The sequence below is a fragment of the Streptopelia decaocto genome (assembly GCF_964273445.1).
Source record: "Streptopelia decaocto genome assembly, chromosome: 7".
In the NCBI taxonomy this organism is placed as follows: domain Eukaryota; kingdom Metazoa; phylum Chordata; class Aves; order Columbiformes; family Columbidae; genus Streptopelia; species Streptopelia decaocto.
Window position 1 is genome coordinate 32,103,512 of NC_138661.1, and position 20,199 is coordinate 32,123,710.

The 20,199-nt window shown below is 36.3% G+C and overlaps 1 protein-coding gene across 3 annotated transcripts in view; it reads right to left on the minus strand.

Moving 5' to 3' along the window:
• Positions 1–20,199, minus strand: part of DPH6 (diphthamine biosynthesis 6) — a 200,734-nt gene that overhangs the window by 32,966 nt on the left and 147,569 nt on the right. For all 3 annotated transcript variants that reach the window (XM_082057967.1, XM_082057966.1, XM_082057968.1), the window contains exon 14: positions 8,161–8,566. In XM_082057967.1, the coding sequence (XP_081914093.1) occupies positions 8,161–8,566 (406 nt within the window). The remainder of the gene's footprint in view (positions 1–8,160; positions 8,567–20,199) is intronic.

Consider the following 20,199-nt stretch of genomic DNA (forward strand, 5'->3'; position numbering starts at 1 on the left):
CCTTAGGGACTGCTCAGATGCATTGCTGAGAGACTGCTGACAGCTGAATTTGATACCTGATATACTGAACAGATATATCTGGACAGAGAAGAGAAGATACCATGTCCTACTGCTTGAAGGACAGAGGATTTCCACAGGGCTGACACTGGAGGAGTTTTCAAAATGAATTTAAGCCATTGCCCATGTACCTATTTTACTTAATAGAGCCCTTAAAAGTCAGGTTTTCAGCATCCGCTTATCTCTATGAAACGTCCCAATGAGAAAAGCTAAGCATTACTTCTGATAGTTAAGGTGTCTAACAAAACCTGATAGGCTGTATTGGTGTTGTCTACAGTTGACAAAAGGCAAGCTTTTACAGAAAGAAATTAACTTTGAGAGACTGGGGAAGGAAGAACTGGAGGGGAAACTGGAGAAAAAGTGGAAGGTTTTGAGGTAAGATTTATTGATGGCTTTGGTTGTCAATCAGTGCTAGTCCTGACACCTGGACTTTCCTCTTTCTATCCAAGAGTGATACCCGTTACTGCTCTGAGCATGTAGACCAAGCAATGGGGAGATTTCAGTATCAGAACTGCAGTTGTGAGCGCAATTTCTGGAGAGTGGACTCAGCAGAATAGCCCAAGCCTGGGAAATAAGGATCTGGTGATACATCCAAAAGCCTTAAGAAACTGAAGGAGAAAAAAACACCATGAGAATAAAGATTTGTCAGCATCTTACACATATTGCCAGGCCAAGAAAATTTCCAGTCTCAAATACTTAACTTCCCATGTGAGTTGTCACTTAACAGTACAAGGAGAGAGGAAGTTTTCAGTCATAGTTTATTTAGGTTTATTGTCAAACCTAAGAGTTTGAAAGTTGGTAGATATAATACCCATTTTCCAGGCTACTGACTTTAGCAGTGCTAAAAATCCTTGATTTCTCTGGATGAAAAATACCAAGGTACAGCTTCTGCAATACCTTCAAAGAGGGTGGGGAAAAGTTATCAGAGAAAACTGAACTGGTATTTCTTCATGCAGAGGTTATGTCACAGAATGACTGACAACAGTCAGCCGGCCAATGGTCATTCAACCCTCCTGTGGATCATCCATTCAATAGGACAGCAGGCACATTGAAGAAACCCAGGAACCTCCCCAGGAACAAGCCATCCACCTACTCGTCGAGCTTCCCACTAGAGTGTTGTTATTTGTATTGTTATTGGTTGGAAATGTAACTCTGTACACAGTTCTTCCTTGCAAAATTCACGCTTCTCTTTCATTGAACTATTTCTTAGGTCTGCTAAAACAAAGAGCAAATGGCAAACATTTTGGTATCGAAGGGGAAGAAATACAAAAGACAAGCTAGTCATGCCAAAGGTCCATCTAGTGCAGTATTCTGTTTCATACAATGGTCCCAAAGAAATATCAAGAATGAGTAACAAAAAGGAGAGAAGATATGATATTATCCCCTGTTCATTTTCAGCCTACAATTATTTTAAGTCAGATGTCCTTCCACTGGTTTAAACACCACCATAGCTTTCTTCACTTATAAATAGAAAGTAATATAGATAGGGATCTGTACAAGCGATGCAGAGCCCTCTAGAAACCGAAGTTCTTGCAATGTTTATTGATTTAGAATTGCAGAATTGGTGCCAAAATGTTGGCATGTTAAAATAGTCTCAGAGAAAAACTTCCTATGTAATTGTAAACTGTAATCTGTGATGTGTCCTTAAAAACTGAGTTTGTCACAAATGGTTTCTAGATAGAAGTACAGATTATATATGCCTCACATATTAAACATCAGATGATCCAAATTTGGCAATGACTGTGTGCCTGATGTCATTGTTATAAGATGCTTTTATAGTTGTTCTCTGTCAACAAAGTACTAAATAAAATTTCTCAAAATTAATTTTGACATTGTTGTAGGATGTTTGTACTTTATGCATTTTATGCACATATCAGATGCTTATGCATATACGGACAGACCATGTATGCGTACACCTCTCTAGAAGATATCAGTTTTCCAGAAGAGTATTAATTTTTAAGACACCTTGTAGACCTAATTATCAACATGACCCCTTCTGACTCATTACAGAATAGATTGGTTTCTGATTCCATAAGTTTATTTACATCTATTCTCTTAATATTTTCACCTTATAGCCTACTGTTGTTAACAAATTCCAATGTTTATTGAGATAACGTATTAACTAACAGCATGCAGCAAAGCTACTGCCTGGATCACCGTAAAAAACGTCTAGCATCTTCCAGACTTATTATGTGAGGAAAGCAAATCTGTTTTTGATATGTTAACAAACTTAGGAAGTTCTTTATAAACCACAACTTTCTCTACAAAAAGTCTGTTTTCTGACATGACTGTTTTGCCTTACAGGTCACTACATGTAAATCTTCAACAACAAAAATTAAAAAGTCCATTTCGTGAAGACCGCAGGAGCACTTCAACCTAACGTGAAAACATGATAGGAGAGATAGAGTAACCTATGAATGTATCTTAGATTTCAGTGGCAGAAATTCTGAAAGAAATATGAAGTTAGACACAGTAGCTTTAAAACAACTTTACCAATATATTGCAACTGTTCTGTATCAAGAATAAAAGTTGTATGTTCTAGATCAATCTTCAGTCAAGCAATTAAAGAATTTATTTCCATTTAGAGTTTTAGCCAAGTTTTTTATGTATGACTGTGCAATACATAATGTTTAGATGTCACATTCATTAGATGTCACTTTGAATAAGGATGAATTCTAAATTTGCTACCTGGCCTTAAATATAGTACTAAATACTAAATATAGTATCTGTGCTCTTAAAAAACAAATTTCCCATCCTAAAGGACAGAAAGACACTGCCCTAAAGTAGGATCTAATATATTGTATGCTGCCTCACTGGCATAAAAGGCTTTCGTATGCAAATTCAGTGAAGAGGCAACATTACTATATAAAAAAATTTTCCCATGTCTTTGATAGCAAACAAAAAAATCCTTTCCCCATAATTTTATGTGAGATGCTCTGCTAAAAATACGCATACAGGGATTTGCAGTGACTTGCAGTAGACAAGATAAGAGTACAATGTTGAAAACTGATATAAAAAGTTCATCATTTCAGCACTTTAGTAGCCATTTAATATATCACATCTTTTGACTGTATACCTTGAGTGGCAATAGAAGATTGCAAAGACACCTCTGTGGCTCAAGACCAAATTTAGCTACTTTTACCCTTTTAAAATGTTATTTCAAACAAATGTTATTTCCTTATTGCTTATGTATATTATAATCTGATTTATTTCCTGAAGTACTAATTTGCCCTTTTTATTTTTTTTTTTTTTTGAGCAGCAGCAGTGTAGGTCCACTGCTTGAAGTATTATACTTGGCAAATTCTTTGTTTTCGTAACAGGAAACTCAAGAAATTTGAAGTGAAATTTTCCTCATCTTTCAGGCTGGCAACTGTTCCCGTATTTTCCATTTAGCCTAAATTAATAGAATTTGCTAGAATAACAAGTTAAATTGTTACAGCCTATTTCAGACAGCATCATGATATTTAAAAATATTTTTGTTTGGCCAAATTACAAATGTTAGTCACAACAACTACTTCATCAGTTACTGATTGCAAAGCTTGATTACAAAAGGACCAACACTTAAAGATTATCAACACTTATGTACCTGCTTCATTGTTACTGAGTAAACAGTTCTTAATGACTGCTTAGTTTCTACTCATGTGAGTAGTTCTCCATGACTGCTGAGTAAACACCAATTACTCACATAAGAACATGTAAGCCTAGGTACAAAAGTCTGGAGGTTGAGATTCCAGCTGTCACCATGGGACATTATTTCCCAGAGTATAAGGGAATATCCATCAAGAAAGTTAAGTTGAAATAAATTCCCAATGTGAATTTAAAGTGCATTAGTTAAAGAATATTGAACTGTAATGCAAATGGGGACACATGTTATTAAGAAAATGCATTTTGGTATCTTCACTTGATATTCTTCTACTTCTCTTAGATTTACACTACATATTGTACATCTACCAGTACTGGAAACTGTCATTTGGAAAACATCTGGAAACTGTCTTGATAATGCAGTATTTTAATAAAGGGAATACTTCGAAACTTATCAGATGGAAAATCTTTAGTTTAAAAGCAGTACATTGTACATGCATCAGGGTGTTACTATGTCAGTGCAAGGACTCCTGAGTACCTCATCACCAGGGCTTCTCTTTCAGCAGAAGTAACGGTCCCATTTCAAATAAGATTTTCTACAGTCCAGTTAAACTATATTTGACCCGTATTAGATTTTTTTTTACTATAGTCTCATTGAAACTTGATAAACATGTAAGTACTAAGAGCCTTTTAGTCCTAAGCATTTATAGAGTAGAGCCACATTTAAAACTAATTATATATTCATTCTAATGCTGCTACCAGACTGCCTTTCTATTCCTGTTCTCTTTTGCCTTTTTATATTCCCACTTCATTTTTTTCTATAATATTAAAAAAGGATTATGTAATATGATGTTCTGGTGAATGCAGGACCTTTTCTACTCCCTAATAAATATTCAAAAATATTTTGCATACATCCTGTGAACAAGGCTTGTGAAATCATAATGGGATGACTTATGAACATTCATCTTTCCTATACTGAAGTATGATCTAGTCAACTGCAAGGTATAGCAAATCATCCCGACACATTTATATTAATGCATATTTAAATGAGAATAAGAAAGAAATAGTCAAATTTATGTTAAAGACTTCTAAAGGCTTAACAGCATCTTACTAAGTATATATGTCAGCTTAATCTAATCCTTCTACTTCTAACACGTTCTGTGGTCTCAGCACGGTGCCCATAAAGCTCCCATATGTTATGAGGGATTGCCTCTGAGATGTTCACCATCAGTACTACACTTTGTTCAATAAAACTTTACCTCCAGCCTTAGGATGACAGAAAGCTATGTGTCTCAGATTTGCATTACAAACCTTTAGCTTCTTTTGACATCAGTAACATCGGCTGTAATAATTTCCAATAACCTGTTACAACATGCAGAGTATACATATTCCTGGTTCTCATCTTACTGTGTCAGGTACAAACAGATTTCTCTAATTTATTTGGACAGTTTTAAATAAATGACAATTTCTTTGCACCAAAAAACACTCATCTAATCAGAGGCTCATTTGAGAAGATCTGTAGCAGTATTTCCTCCTTTCAGTCCAATGATTTTAAGTTCTAATCAGAAGAAAAGTACCTTTATTTCTTTTCCATGCTTTTGCTAGAGGAGACAATACATTGCAATTCAAGATCTCACCAGAATAATTGATGACTATTTGCTAATCTTATGACGTGATGGAAGTCCACCTGAAATCCACTAAGACTGGAACAGTTATCTCCTCAACCACCTCCCTTGACTTCTGAGACCTTATAATTTCTGTCTTTTCCACTATAGATACATCTGTCTGGTGTTTCACATTAAAAATATCTGAATAACTGTGTCTAGTATCCCCTGCTATGTTATTGATACCATCTTTCCTCAGCAGACAATGCATCTGATGGTAGCTGAAGACTCCAAAAGGACAGACCTACTTGTGGGATTAACAATGTCTAACACATGTTGGAGATCAAACATGTCGCTAACGGATCATCATACAGATGGTTAGCAATCAGCACTACCTGAGCTGAATTACTAAGTGGAACCTGAAAAACTGCTTTCTCAATATCATTTGTGTTCTAGCAGCCACATCAAGGGAACAATATTTTTTAAAAGTCTGTGTGTTAGGCCTGCAGATTTTCAGGTCAAGACCAGTACATTTCTGCTTTATCCTGTGTCTTAGTAAAATGCTATGCTGTGTTTGAAAGACAGTTTTACCAACTATCTGATCAGCTGCATAAGTAAATTCTGATACCCACCCTGACAAAATCTGCAACAGAAAGCAAACTTCAGAGGTAGTAGAAATCACCACAGAGACATACAAATACTCAAAATATCTCAGGGCAAGTCTACAGAGACAGGTAGGAGCAAGTTTTGGCCATGCTCAGAGCTAACAACACACAAACCAGTGTTATTTCAGAAGTCAGTACTGTTCCCTCTTGTGACTTGCCACATTCAGATTCATGCATTCTGTAAGCAGAACAAGCTTATTTGAACTCGCCTAAAATATATTATGTTTCAGATTCTATTCTGGTATTGAATAAAGCTTTTGGGCAATGTAAAACATGCCTTTTTTGCTCCCTTGGTGCTGAATCCAGATTTAGAAAGAAGGTTGACAAGTTAATGGCCTGTTGTAGATGAAACATGAGGACCACCTTAACACTCAAGAGGAAAACAGGAATAGCCTAAGAGAAACTGGAAGGGAAGAAGCAGTGGTCATCAGAATGTAACAATCTCTAACATCTTGTGCTGGTGTTATAGGTGGGTTAAAATATCATGGGATTCCAAAGAAAGACTTGATCATAGTTCTGGTATATTACCTCTGTGAAGTTATTTTAAAATTCTTCATCAATGAATTAGTGTTACTTGTAAATTTAATGTATTCTATATATTATACAGATTTGCAAGAACGTATTTCTTACCAGTGCGGATAATGATAAAATTGCTATAATGACAGGAATTATTATGACAGTGCAGAGATCTGAACACAACCAGAATGAATATATGACAACCACAACAAATCTTTCTATGTCTATGCCACTGGTAGTACAACATTAATGGAACTGAACCAAATTTTCATGCTTGCAATTCATACATTATGTTGAGCAATATATTTAATAAAGCCAATGAAATTTATTTGGAAGTAATTATTCTATGGCCTGAGAAATATCAAAAAGACAGCAGGCAAAATTGTAATGTTAATCCCATGCCAGGAACATGTTTTATCAGGTTTCCTTTTTGCTCTTAAACGACATGTAGTAAAAACAACAACATTCTGTCAGACTATATGTTCATTCCTTGCTTTCTGGATTAAATATGCTTATTCTATGCCACATTTTTATAGCTTTCAATTCGTGTACTTTAAATCTATTAAACAATGTCAAGTTGAATTTTCCTCAAAAAATGCTGCAGGTTAAGAAAAAAAATAGGACAGTAGAATATTTGAGGGCTAACATTTATGTCAGCTAATTAATATGGATCAGTTGTGGTCTGCAAGGATTTTTAAAGTGCAGGCATGTTTGAGATAAATATAGACTAAGGATCTGATTTTATTCCTTCTCAAATTGATAACAAAGCTTTTAAGTATGGTCTACCAGTTTCATAGGCTGGACAGATAAAATACGCTTTTGTGCTCTTGCACAGTGTTAGTTGTCCCAAACTGGGCATAACCCAAAATACAGATGTACAACATAATAAATAAATAATAGTTGCAACATTATATTTACTGTTCTGTGTTCTCTTTACTTGGTAAGGGAATGTGATTTTGAAAAAAAAACACATTGGGAAAAAACAGTAAGTGTGTTTAGTTAGCAAGTTCTATTTTAATCATAGAATCACAGAATAGTTTAGGTTGGAAAAGATCTTTAATATCACTGAGTCCAACCATTAACCTAGCACTGTCAAGTCCACCTCTAAACCACATCCCTAAGCACCACTTCTACACATCTTTTAAACACCTCCGGGGATGGTGACTCAACCACTTCCCTGGGCAGCCTGTCCCAATGCCTGACAACCCTTTCCATGAAGAAAATTTTCCTAATAGCCAATCTAAACCTCCCCTGTCACAACTTGAGGCTGTTTCCTTTTGTCCTGTCGCTTGCTACTTGGGAGAAGAGACCAACACCCCCCATGCTACAACCCCTTTCAGGTAGTTGTAGACAGCGAGAAGGTCCCCCCTCAGCCTCCTTTTCTCCAGACTCAACAAACCCAGATGTCTCAGCCGCTCCTCATCAGACATTTGCTCCAGACACTTCACCAGCTTTGTTGCCCTTCTCTAAACTTGTTCCAGCGCCTCAGTGGCTTTCTTGTAGTGACGGGCCCAAAACTGAACACAGGACTAGAGGTGAGGCCTCATCAATGCTGAGTACAGGGCGACGACCACTGCTGGCCACACTATTTCTGATACAAGCCAGGATGTTGTTGGCCTTCTTGGCCACCTATCCTTAAAAGTCACTTCTAAAATGTCTTCTTCCAATGATGCTTTATGCTGAAGTAAACAGAAATTACCTTAAGCTGAGTATTAACATGTCATCATAAGTCTTACCTGTTTGCAGTGTTTCAGCATCAAAGACATCCTTCTTGAAGAAAGCTCTAAAAGACAAAGGACTTGCACTGCAGTCTTCTGAAAGTTTCTCAACAGCTTGTCTAAACACAGCAACTAAGTCATGAAGAGGTTGATCTAAATCAAGCTGAGAAGCTGATGGTGAAATCAAACTCAGACGTACAGAAACTGATGCACAAGATGCAGAACTAGACTCCACAGATTCACACTCAATTTGGAAGCCCTCTGACAACATCTTCGTTGCAAAATGTTTTCTTTTGAGTGGATCATCAACTACTGCAACAACATGCCATTCAATGGCAGCATCTCTGGGTAGGTGAGATATTACAACCACAGCAAGCAACCCACACACCGCAGTTACATGATGATACGTCTCTAAATCTTCAACCTAAAAGATAAACAAAACATTGCATGTATTACAGAACTGTTGGAAATTAATGTTGCTCATATTCAGCTGATATATTAAAAAAGTATGTGCAATACAGTTATTTTGTGGAGACTGTTTTTCCCCTAAACTTTCCTTCTTATTGAAGTCATCTTGAGCAATTGTGGATTTGTCTGACAGTTAATATCTGCTCATTTTTGCAATCTCATACTACTACTATGCCTGTACCATTTAAAAAAATGCTGATCATAATATATTTTGCAGTCACTTTGCAATTAAAAATGTTTTTGCACACAGTAATTTTTTTCCATACCAATGGTCTTTGAAGAATAGAAATGGTAGGAACTACAGAAACAAGTTAGTAGAGCTTGTAAGATTTATTTTAAAAGTCGGGAGATACAGTTCAGATACAGCAATGATACAGTTTGGATAGTTCTGAATAGCAGAATGATCTTGAACAAACCCTCTTAGAAGATAAAAAGTGTTTTCTTAATAGCAGAGCTGATTTAGAAATTGTTTTCACATCAACCAGCATATTTAATCAGCTAAGTTGGTAAGCTAACTCTGAGTAACTGAGTTCCTTTTCTTCTGATGGTATTAAAGAAGTGGGACAAGCTCTGTGCTTACTTCTTTGTAAAAATTTTAGTAGAAATTGCACTGTAGCCTGTTAACAGGTGTAAGAATGGAATACAGTGTTTCAAAATACTGAAACACTCTTCTGTGAGACAGAGGAAGACATTGTGAATTTGTAGCCATTTCAACCCAAACTAATTGTACCCATGTCCATTAAACAGCATTGCCTTTGAATCTTAACAAACCTAGATGAGATCATAAAAGAATTATCTTTTTCTTGTTTTGTTGCTATGTATTAAATCCCTTTTCACCTGAACGCAAACAAAAACAGCCTTAGAGTTTTAAACTAGGAAAAATACGTTGTGCTGGGTTGACTCCATCCAGCAACTAAGCACCACACAGCTGCTAGCTTAGCCCTCCCCTCCCCACATAGCACAGGGGAGAAAACTTGTGGATCAAGATAAAGATGGTTTAAAAGTGAAGAAAAAAGGAAAAAGAAAGGAGAAAAACCAAACGAGCGATGCAAAGGCATCCACACCTCCCCAGCTAGACCGTGAGCAATGGCTATCCTCCCAAAGACCCCTTTTCTTACTTCTTATCACTGAATATGATGTTATACAGAATGGAATATTTCTTTGGTCAGTTGGGGTCAGCTGTTCCAGCTGTGTCCCGTCCCAGCTTCTTGTGCACCCCTGGCCTACTCGCTGGCAGGGAAGTGTGACAAACAGAAAAGGCCTTGTAGTTGTGTAAGCACTGCTCATCAATAAATAAAAACCTTTGTGCACTATCAACACTCTTTTGGTCACAAATCCAAACCACAGCACTATACAAGTTGCCGTGAAGAAAGTCAACTTCATTCCAGCCAAAACCAGTACACACATTTAGGTCTGATGTTACATTACATTGAAATGCATATACTCATACTCCTATTACGTATACGCAAAGGTCTATTTATGGAAAGCAACCCCATTTTATGATATAAATGCCCTCAAAAAATATGTCTTCTGAACACACCTTTTTTTTTTTTTTCTTTGAACAACTATTCAAATAGTTGAAATGCTTATTTTGGCCAGCAGACTATCTTTTTCTTACTTTTTCCAATATTTTTATGGAAAGACAATATATTAAGAGTTTTTAATACTAGTCACTTACACCACCTTCTTTGTGTACACATATAATAGCTTTTTTATGTACCAATTTGCTTACACCACAGTATATACTGATAATATTTTCTATTGCCTGACCTCTGAAAGGAAAAATAATAACAAGGCAAGCCTGTCGTTTTGCCTGAAGTCAATAATGCCGTATAACTCACAGTACCTTCAATTCACAAGCTCAATTTTCTTCCACTCACTCTCAACTTTGAGAGGAAGAAATAATGACAGGCTATAGGCACTTTATTTCAAAATTCACTCACAAAGTTATTGACAAGCATTTTGCACAGAATATCTTTGATGTCTGACCCTCGTGAGCTGTTTACATGAAAAATGCACTTCTATATTAACGATAGTGGAGTCTAATTCTACAGCAAACATGTAGCAATTGCTTTAGCATTTCTGGTTTTGATATGGGAACAAAAATAGGGATAATTTATCTCAAATTGCAGTCACTTCAGTCATAATAAAATCTCACTGAGTACTGTTTGCTTTCAGTACTTTCATTAGCCTAGCTGGGGCTGTTATTAAGGTACCAACACATAAATGTTACATTAGCACTTGACAGGAGAAGCATAGTATTCTCCTCTAGGAGATGAATTCTAACCTTGTCAATATAATTCTGCTCTGAGTGCTGTAAAACAGTTTGAAAAGATGAAATACTGGAGCTTTGCACTGAGAAGAAAAAAAAGTCATGCTCATTCAGGCTTAAAGGCCACTTTGCTGGCCCAAGGTGCTGAGGAAAAAGTCCAAAGAAGCTCTCTCAGGTCACATCAAGCACTAAGACAAACTTTTCTACTTCCCTGTACTTGTCTTAGATTGTTAAATCAATTACTCACTATTTCTGCTTGCCTTCAGCTGCCATTTAGAATATGAAGAACTACATGAAAATTAAGGCCAGGAGAAAGTACATCTCCTAATTTAACAAATGAGAATCATTCTGTGTGAAAGACTATTCATAGTGCACCTGTACAGTACCATAGCACGCATAACCTTTAACTTCGGTGTTTGCACAAAGCACAAGTGATGGAGCTACTGGGGACTAACAGTCTTTCATCAGCTGCTACAGAATCTTTCAGAAATAGTTCTAACAATGACCTCTCCTGACTTATTTTAAAGAAATCACTGAGATTTATGTTGTACACAGATGCTGCATTTATGAGATACCATTCACAAACTTACAACTGTCTTAAACAGCTGAATCTCTTTATGACAGCCTGTCTAGTAAATGAGGATGAATGTATAAGGTCTGCTAAGAAATTCTATTCATATGATGCTGGAAGAATATAAGTAAGTCTTAAGACTGAAAAGGAAGAGGAATTATTTTATTGCCAGGTTGCTTTTTCCAATAGATTCTGCGCTCTCATCAATGAGATTTAGCACTTCTGATGGACGGCTGTGGTACTATGAAGAAAATTATGTTTTAGGGTGCTTGCCCAAGAATACCATTGTAGACTGTTCTACAAAGGAGCACAGGTTTTGGCCTCGTCCTTCCTCTACACCTTCAGTTTTGGAAAAAAAAAATAGGGCAGAAGAGGATACAATTTCACTTGTAATTCTTGAAAAAGAAGTGTCAAATAATTCTTTGGAACCTCTAAACTTCTTACTATTGACAGACAAGAAAACTGCTGGGGAAAACAGTATTGAAAACAGTGATTCCTTGAAGTATGTATGATCTGAATTTTCCAAATATTTAAAATTTTCATTAGGCTGTAGGTGTAGTTGTCATCTAAACATTCATTTTCTAGCTATCGCTGTTCAAATGATTTTCAATTCATGGGGCAGAGTCTGCCTATTGAAGATTTGCATTTCCACTTGTTTGCTTTTCTACAGGATTTAATCCTTTCTAAGAACAAAATCTGCAAAGTAGCTTTGCACCAGGAGAAGTTCAAATGTCATAGGGGAAAATTAGCAGATTGTAAAGATTCATTGTCTGACTGCTGAGATAATATGGAGACAGATGCTAATTCTGTGCTACACTTTTACATAATATGATTTAAAGAGGGCTGGAGAAGGAAGCCAGGTAACATCCTTTCACTGGGCTGGAGACAGCCTCTGAAAATAAATGACTCTCTAACAATGTCTTCTTTCAGGAATGGATGCAAACTGGATCATCTCAGGGACCACAGTATGACAGGATTCTGATTCTGTCATGCTATGAAATGGTAAATCTCAAAACTTTGGACAAAGATTTGATATGACAAATGATTTAACTCTAGCTGAATCTCACGTTAGACTGTGCTCAAAACATGATTCATAATATCCTCCCCCTTCCAAAAGGATCATCTGCTACTCAGTTTATCAAAGCTGGGAATGAATGGAGTTCTAGAAAGTTTGGAAAAGGAAGCCAAAAAGCATTTTTTTCTAAATACATCTATATCATTCTCTATCCAGAGAACTATGAACACTCTCATTTTTTAACACCTTGGTCTGAGAAAAATAAAACTAAAGAAAGGGCTTTTCCCATTGTGAAGATAATACTGATATTCTTCTGGTAATAGAATACACACTTGGGAAAAACAGAAGGTATGGAATAGATTTTAGGAGGACTAAGGATGCAACTGTTATTTACTGGACATTCTATAATACCAAAGTAGGTTGATGCCATATTACTGTAAACACTGAGAAGAGTGCCATGCTAAGCTAAGTAACGTCTTGGAAAGTCTTCATAGATTGGCTAATAAAGAATCACAGCAGCTTACAGCAGTCAAGAAAGCAAGTAAACCATTATGAATTCCTAGGAAAGGAACAGAAAACAAAGTGGGTAACATTATGCCACTATAGAATTACACAGTTTATCCACACCTTGGAAAAGATCTAGAACTCTGGATCTCACAGCTGAAAAAGGACATGTTAGACCCAGAAGGTGTTCGGAGGAAGACAACAAGGATAATCTGGAGGGTCTGACTGGAAATGTTCTCCAGCCTTCTTAAGGAGAATATGACAGAGATTTAAAAAATTGTACATGACATAAGAAGAGTGGATAGGAACAAGAATTGATTTTGCATGCATGTCTTTCCGTACAAAAACTACAGATCATCAAATGGCATTAGTAAGAGCATGGCTTCAAAAAGAACAATGGTGGGTGACACCTGCGATTCCCTTATGGAGAACGCTGCGGTTGCAAGAAATTTACAGGGATTCAAGGGAAGCCTGAACAAGTACTCAGAACACAGATTCAGAGGGGATTATAAGAAGCACATATTAAAATTCTTAGTTAATTCTTAATTTATACAATACTTAATAATTTATATAAAAATTAATTATTCATCTAACTATTGAAATTAATTTAATTAAAAATGAATTAAAATAGTTTGAGGTTGGGAGAATATTAAGGTGAATATACGCTTTTCCTGTCTCTCCTATTCACATCTGCTTAGAGCTACTGTTTAGAGTTGGAATACTATGTGGATCCTACACAATTATGGCTATTCTTATGTTCTTACATCAGAATTTATGCTTATGCTGATACTAGTGGTGTGTTTGGTGAAGAAAAATGACTGAGTTTTCTTGACTGGACTGGTTGAATTTTCACAACTAGCTGCTTCCAACAACTATCCCTTTCCAATATTTCTGATATTCTTAGGGAGTTTTATGTCCATTTGCGATATTCTAGACTGATTTTATAGATGAATGGTGTACACGGAGTCAAGCAGAAGCATGCAGATAACAGCTTGCCCCTTTCTTTGGGCTGCATCAAAAGGAGTGTGGCCAGCAGGTGGAGAGAGGTGATTCTGCCCCTCTGCTCTGTTCTGGTAAGACCTCACCTGGAGTCCTGCGCCCAGCTCTGGAGCCCTCAGCACAGGGAAGACAGACATGGACCTGTTGGAGAGGGGCCAGAGGAGGCCACCGAGATGACCAGAGGGCTGGAACACCTCTGCTATGAGGACAGGCTGAGAGAGTTGGGGTTGTTCAGCTTGGAGAAGGCTCCAGGGAGACCTTATTGCGGTGTTTCAGTACTTAAAAGAAGCCCATAAGAAAGATGGAGACAGACTTTTTAGAGGGGTGTACTATGACAGCACAAGGGGTAATGGGGAGATTTAGGTTACGCACGAGGAAGAAATATTTTACAATGAGGGTGGTGAAACACTGCATACGTTGCCCAGAGAGGTGGTAGATGCCCCATCCCTGGAGACATTCAAGGCCAGGCTGGACGGGGCTCTGAGCAACCTGATCTAGTTGAAGATGTCCCTGCTCATTGCAGGCGGTCGGTTGAGCTTTCAAGGTCCCTTCCAACCCAAACTATTCTATGATCCTATTCTATTATTCTATAAAAACAACAAGAACAACAACAACAAAAACCACAAAACTTCCTTTTCTCCTTTTTGCCAAAGCAGAATGACAGAGAGTTGGAATCCTACTTTTAGGGGGGCACAAATATTTTCAGTCTTTGCTTATACTGATAGAGACAGCACAGACTACCAAAACACAACAGACAGTCCCAGGCAGTGCCAAGCAGGAGGTCTGTCTGCTTTAGCACCTGCCACAGGAATGGGGATCCTGAGCCCAGACAGTCGCTGCATTGTAACCCCTCTAACAAGGATCTGCAATGGATGTTTAATTCAAATCTGCAAGAGTATAAGGATGATTGGGTGGAAATAGAAGGGGTCGAAAAGCTTGGCTGCAAACTTACTGAAAGCCACAGTACCACAGTTATCAAATGACATCCAATTCAAATAAGGTATCTAATAATGAGAAATGAGAATGGGAGCTCTTCCTTTACTTTATATTCATGCATAGGCTGGAGTTGAAAAGGTAGCTTGGTAGAAACATTCCTTAACCAACACTTCTATGAACATGTTTAATGCAGACAGCCCTTTCAGACTGCAAGAAGGAAGGTTAACATCAGAGGTTGTCAGTTGGTTTTTAAATGTCTAATTAACCTGTATCTTCACATTAAACAGTTACCTGAACTGTGTACATAATGCTTCCCTGAGCTTAGCTGAGATCCAAGATGTTTTCACATTGGTTCATAGTACGACCAAGCCCTTGCATTTTACGTGCCTCAGGTCTTAGTAAATATTCACTCAGTTTTCATTGTGCATATTCAGGAGAGCTTCAGAATACCCTCACACTGATGAATGCCCGGCACATTCTCAATGCCACTACAAACCAAACCAGAACTCAATGTAATGAGCATAGTTAAATGAAAAATGCTGGGCTCTAATGGCTGTAAACTAATTTACGCATAGTGTTGTTTTAAAAGTGCTGACCTTAAAAAATAATTTCTCTAACTAGTAATGTATTTTTTCATTAAAGAAAAATATCAAAGGCAAATATGGCAATAATGACTGTAGGGCAAACCTATACTCAATCCATTGTAAAAGCATTTAACTATTTTACTTAATTTAATTGAAAAAGGTACACAATTCAGCTATCCATATTTATTATATAAATTTGTTTATTTTGACTATCCTCCATTTTTTCCAAATAAGAAATATTATTTTTGTTGTGTAAGGACTAAGGTCTCATAGCTTAGTCCTCACAGCTGAATATGGAATCAGGCCATAAGAGACAGAGATGAATGCATAATTGCTATCTCTACAAAGAACTGACTTCGAGAACAAAAAGAAAGATACTGTGATGTTACTTTGAGAAGCTGAGTTTATGAAAACCTTCTATGGTATGCATTATTACACCATTATAGTGGCAAGATTAATGTGCCTTTAAATAATACATTTAAAATTTCTTTTACACTGCCTGCATTAAACACAGTGCATCAAACTCCTGAGATCCAGTTTAAGCTTTGCTAGAGTCTCTCACAACAATAGGTTTATGACTTTAAAAAGTAAAGATTCCACTAGGAAAACTGCATAAGAATAATAATGTCAGTTCCTGAAGAAAGTAGGATAGAAGCAAGCCTTTTCAAATCCTAGTTTGTCTAATAAATAGGCCACATGCATTCCTGTTATAACACGCCTGAATTCAAAGAATGAATACCACAGTGTTTTTATAACAATAAAATTGTTAACAATATTCTTTTTGCAAAGCTTACAAAAATAAGAAAGCCTGACATTTAGTATCCCTTCATGTAATAAAACAGATCATTTGTTGCATGCCAAAAATACATAAGCACTAGACTGGCAGACTAACAACGAGGTCTTATAAACCTGAATATTTACCATGGAATAAATACTGCTAATATTTAAAAAAACTACAAAACAAACAAAATCAACAAGTCCTTCAGAAATTTAGTCCTCTCTGCTCCACAACGTGTTGGACAAAGCTGACAGTACTTCAATTACCACTGTGTCATGTAGAAACTATTTTGTACAATGCCAACAAGAAAACAGAACCTGTTCTTACTTGGTGTTACTGAACCAAGTGAATTCTACAGAAAACAAGGTGGTTTGTTATTTTTTGTGTCAGCATCTGATATCACATTTTGCAGAATAATTTATTTTTTTTGTGCAGTCTTTACCTTTAAAAAACCAGAAACATGAAAAAGGGAAAATAGAGGGAAACGAATATGGGTACAGAAATTTAGAGGCAGTACTATTTCTAAGGGTACTTTTAATAAATTCTTGTAATTTGAATGGATTTCATATTAATGTAATCTCTTAATATAATGATTCCAATTCCACATGCTGGCATTTGGGAAAAAATACAAATTAAGTTTTCTTCATAATAATTGTGAAAAATTCTACACGTAGCTATGGCAGTGATGCAAAATTAATTATTAACCATTAAATGGTCAGCAGTTAACATGCCAAGCACAATAGGTTAGCTTTTCCAGAAAGGCATTCTGCAGGTGAAGTAAATGAGGAAATCTGAAATCTATACAATACATTGCTGGCTGTTATTAGGACTTGTCAAGGTGATAGGCTAAGATTTTATGGTAGTCAACCAAGTATGTCAGAAGATACTACCACAAAAATTAACCAAAATCATTCTTAGGGCCCAAATCCCACGAGAAATCTAGCATAAATTTGATTTTATAAGTTGAGAGAGCTTTTTGGTGCGTAAAGGATATGTTTAAATCTTTGTAGAATCAAAACTTTCATGACAAATGGTCTCTGAATAGTACTACTGTAAGTATATGTAAGCATTATATAAAAAGATAAGCAAATATGTAAACTCATGAAAAAGAGTTCATAACAAATCAGGTCAATACCTATATATGGTCTATAGCTTATATCATTCAAACAGAATAATTTAGCATCTTGCTATTCTATCTTTTACCATGATCGTCAACAGAGGCCAAGAAGTGGTATAAATTTTTGTCATTTTTCTGTGACAGACAAAAGGGCTCAGTTGAAATTAAAGATATAGCCTTACAAGCTTTCTTTTGATTATGGTTATACATAAGGTTATAATTTGCTTGTTAATTTATTTTCTGTTTTCTATTGTTGGATGTCTGTGTTTTTATCGTTTCATTTTGGAAACTGAGAAGCTCTGTGACATGATCAAAATAAGAGCAATTAGTATCACACTTCCATGAAGACGTAGTCAGCTTTGAAGGAGTCTCTAGAACAAACAAACAATCGAAAGCCTGAAGGCTGTATACAAAGTCTCTAAGAACTAGGCTAACACCTCTGCTTTCGGGACTTAGCAACCTGGAAGTTTTCTTGAAAAGTAAGCTCAAATAATTACTTGTTAGAATAAATTGAAAAAAAAAAAAAAAGAAAAAATAGAAAATGCAAACTGGCCTGCTGAAAGACAGACTTCTGCACGCACAGTAATGGAGAAGATTCTCCCTTTTTAAAACTGAGACTTCTATTACTGCTTGATTTAGCAGGTAAGGATCACAATCTTGTTCTAGTCCATTATCTAAAAGCATAGTCTCAATAGCCCCATGGACTTAAGAGTTTTTCATCTACCCACAGAATTTCATACATTTCAATATCTCTTCAAAATACATTTTATAATTTTATGTGACAATTATGCCACCATCAGAGCAAAAGAAAGGTTTTTAAATGTTGGATAATCAGTTATGGGAAGGATGTGATAATATCAAAGGGAAAATACAGAATACCATTTTCCCCACGTTTTTAGATGGTTATAAACATCAACCATAGCACTGATTATTCAGAGGAAATCGCATTGAAAGGACTGCAATGACTGTGTCTGGACTGAGAATTTGAGAAGCACAGGACTGCTAGCATGGCTGTCAAAAGGGCATAATGCCTGAAATTCAGAACTAGACAATTAATATTAGCTTTAAAAAACGGATATGACTGCTGAAAGGAGAAGATTTTCCCTCTTACTGGGCCCTTAATTGCTCCCACTGATAAATAATGAGACAGATTAAATGTAAGTTTTGTTAATTCTGGTCAGTTTGTGTTCTATGTATTTATTATTTATTTTTACCTGAAGGAACTGTTTATGGCTTGAGTAGAATGTTTCAGTAAGCAAGTGCTCTGATACAATATGAATACCTCTATTTTTGTTCCTAAGTCAAAGGGGTCAGAAAGGTATTTTCAATCTTTTTAAGTGCATACAGGCCTTTGGTTGTTTGGCTTATTCTGCACAAGTAGTCATGCCATCCCGTGTACTTACTGACCTGAAAAACACCCCTCCTACTGCATGGGAAGCTCAGCCTCCTCGTCCTCCTCCTGTGGCATAAAGTATTTTAAACTCTTATGGTCTGATATATTTTAGTCTAAGTATACTCACAGGCTTCAAAATAGTAATTTCTGGGTGAAACGTAATGGTCTGTGATATACAGGTCAGACTAAATGATCTCATGGTGCCTTCTGGCTGTACAAGCTACTCAAGCTATGAAATCTGTTTTACTCACTACTGACAGTCTTTCTACCAGTGCTGCAGTGCCTGAACTCTAAAATCCCACACTGAGAGGGAAACCATCTTACTCATTATGGCCTTTAATATCCCTTGCTGATAGTTTTAAATTTTTAAACAGCCCTACCTGTCGTGCTCCCTTTTATGTGTTCTCATAGTTACAGATTTAATTTCGGAAGCAAAATATCTAAACAGTAAGCATAATAAAAATGAAACAGGTTAAAGCTTATTAGCAGTAGGGAGCAGATGTAGCAAAATTCTGCCAGTTCCCCTACATTTCCTCCCCAGCAGGGACTTTCTGTCAAGCTGTGAGTTAGTTCTATATAATAATGTAGGCTGCTGTTACTGCAATTGCACCTTCCTATACCTCACTATTGTACTAAAAATTCACTTTGATTTTTGATTTCTTCCTTCATAATAATAGTATTTAAAGCAGTTCCTGCAGAGCTAAATGTAAATTCAAGCACTGCCTGCTAGATGCTCAGAAGGGCATGAAAATGTAAAATGATAAGAAAATAATTACATATTGAAAAGCTGGTTTATTTGCTTTAAAAATATTAACTTTCTTTCAACAATCTAAAGGTTCCTGAGCCAAGAGATAACCAGTTAATGACTGAAGTTAAGATTCCTTGAACTATTTCTCAAACATACATCATTCAATATATCAGTTACAGTGTGGAAAAGAGATAACTATTTAAGGAACAAAGTCATAAATTGATAGCAATATAAACTGAAAGCAAATGAAGTCTGCCACATGAAACATGATCACAGACTGTCACTCTGAGGGTTTTATTCTTCATATGTAGCGTCAAAAATAAGAAGTTAAGAAAGGGAGTAGTACTGAATTAAGGATGTTCAAGATGGAAAGATTCCACTTGAAAATCATTTGAGAGTGTGTATAAAATGAGACAGAAAACGAGAAAAGTTAATGGTCAAAATCTACTTTGTGGGCATTAAGGATAAGTGATTTTATGATTTAGAATTTAAACATCAGATACTGATTGCAAAGATGTTTTCTTTGAAAGTCTGCTTTCCTTCTGAACTTTGACCTTGAGCTCTTGAACTCATTTCCAAATGAAATGTCATCTTTTATCTCATGTGTTCAAACTACGATCACTTGTTCTCCTGTGTCTGTACAGCACCATTAGCTACTGTTGTTAAACCTGT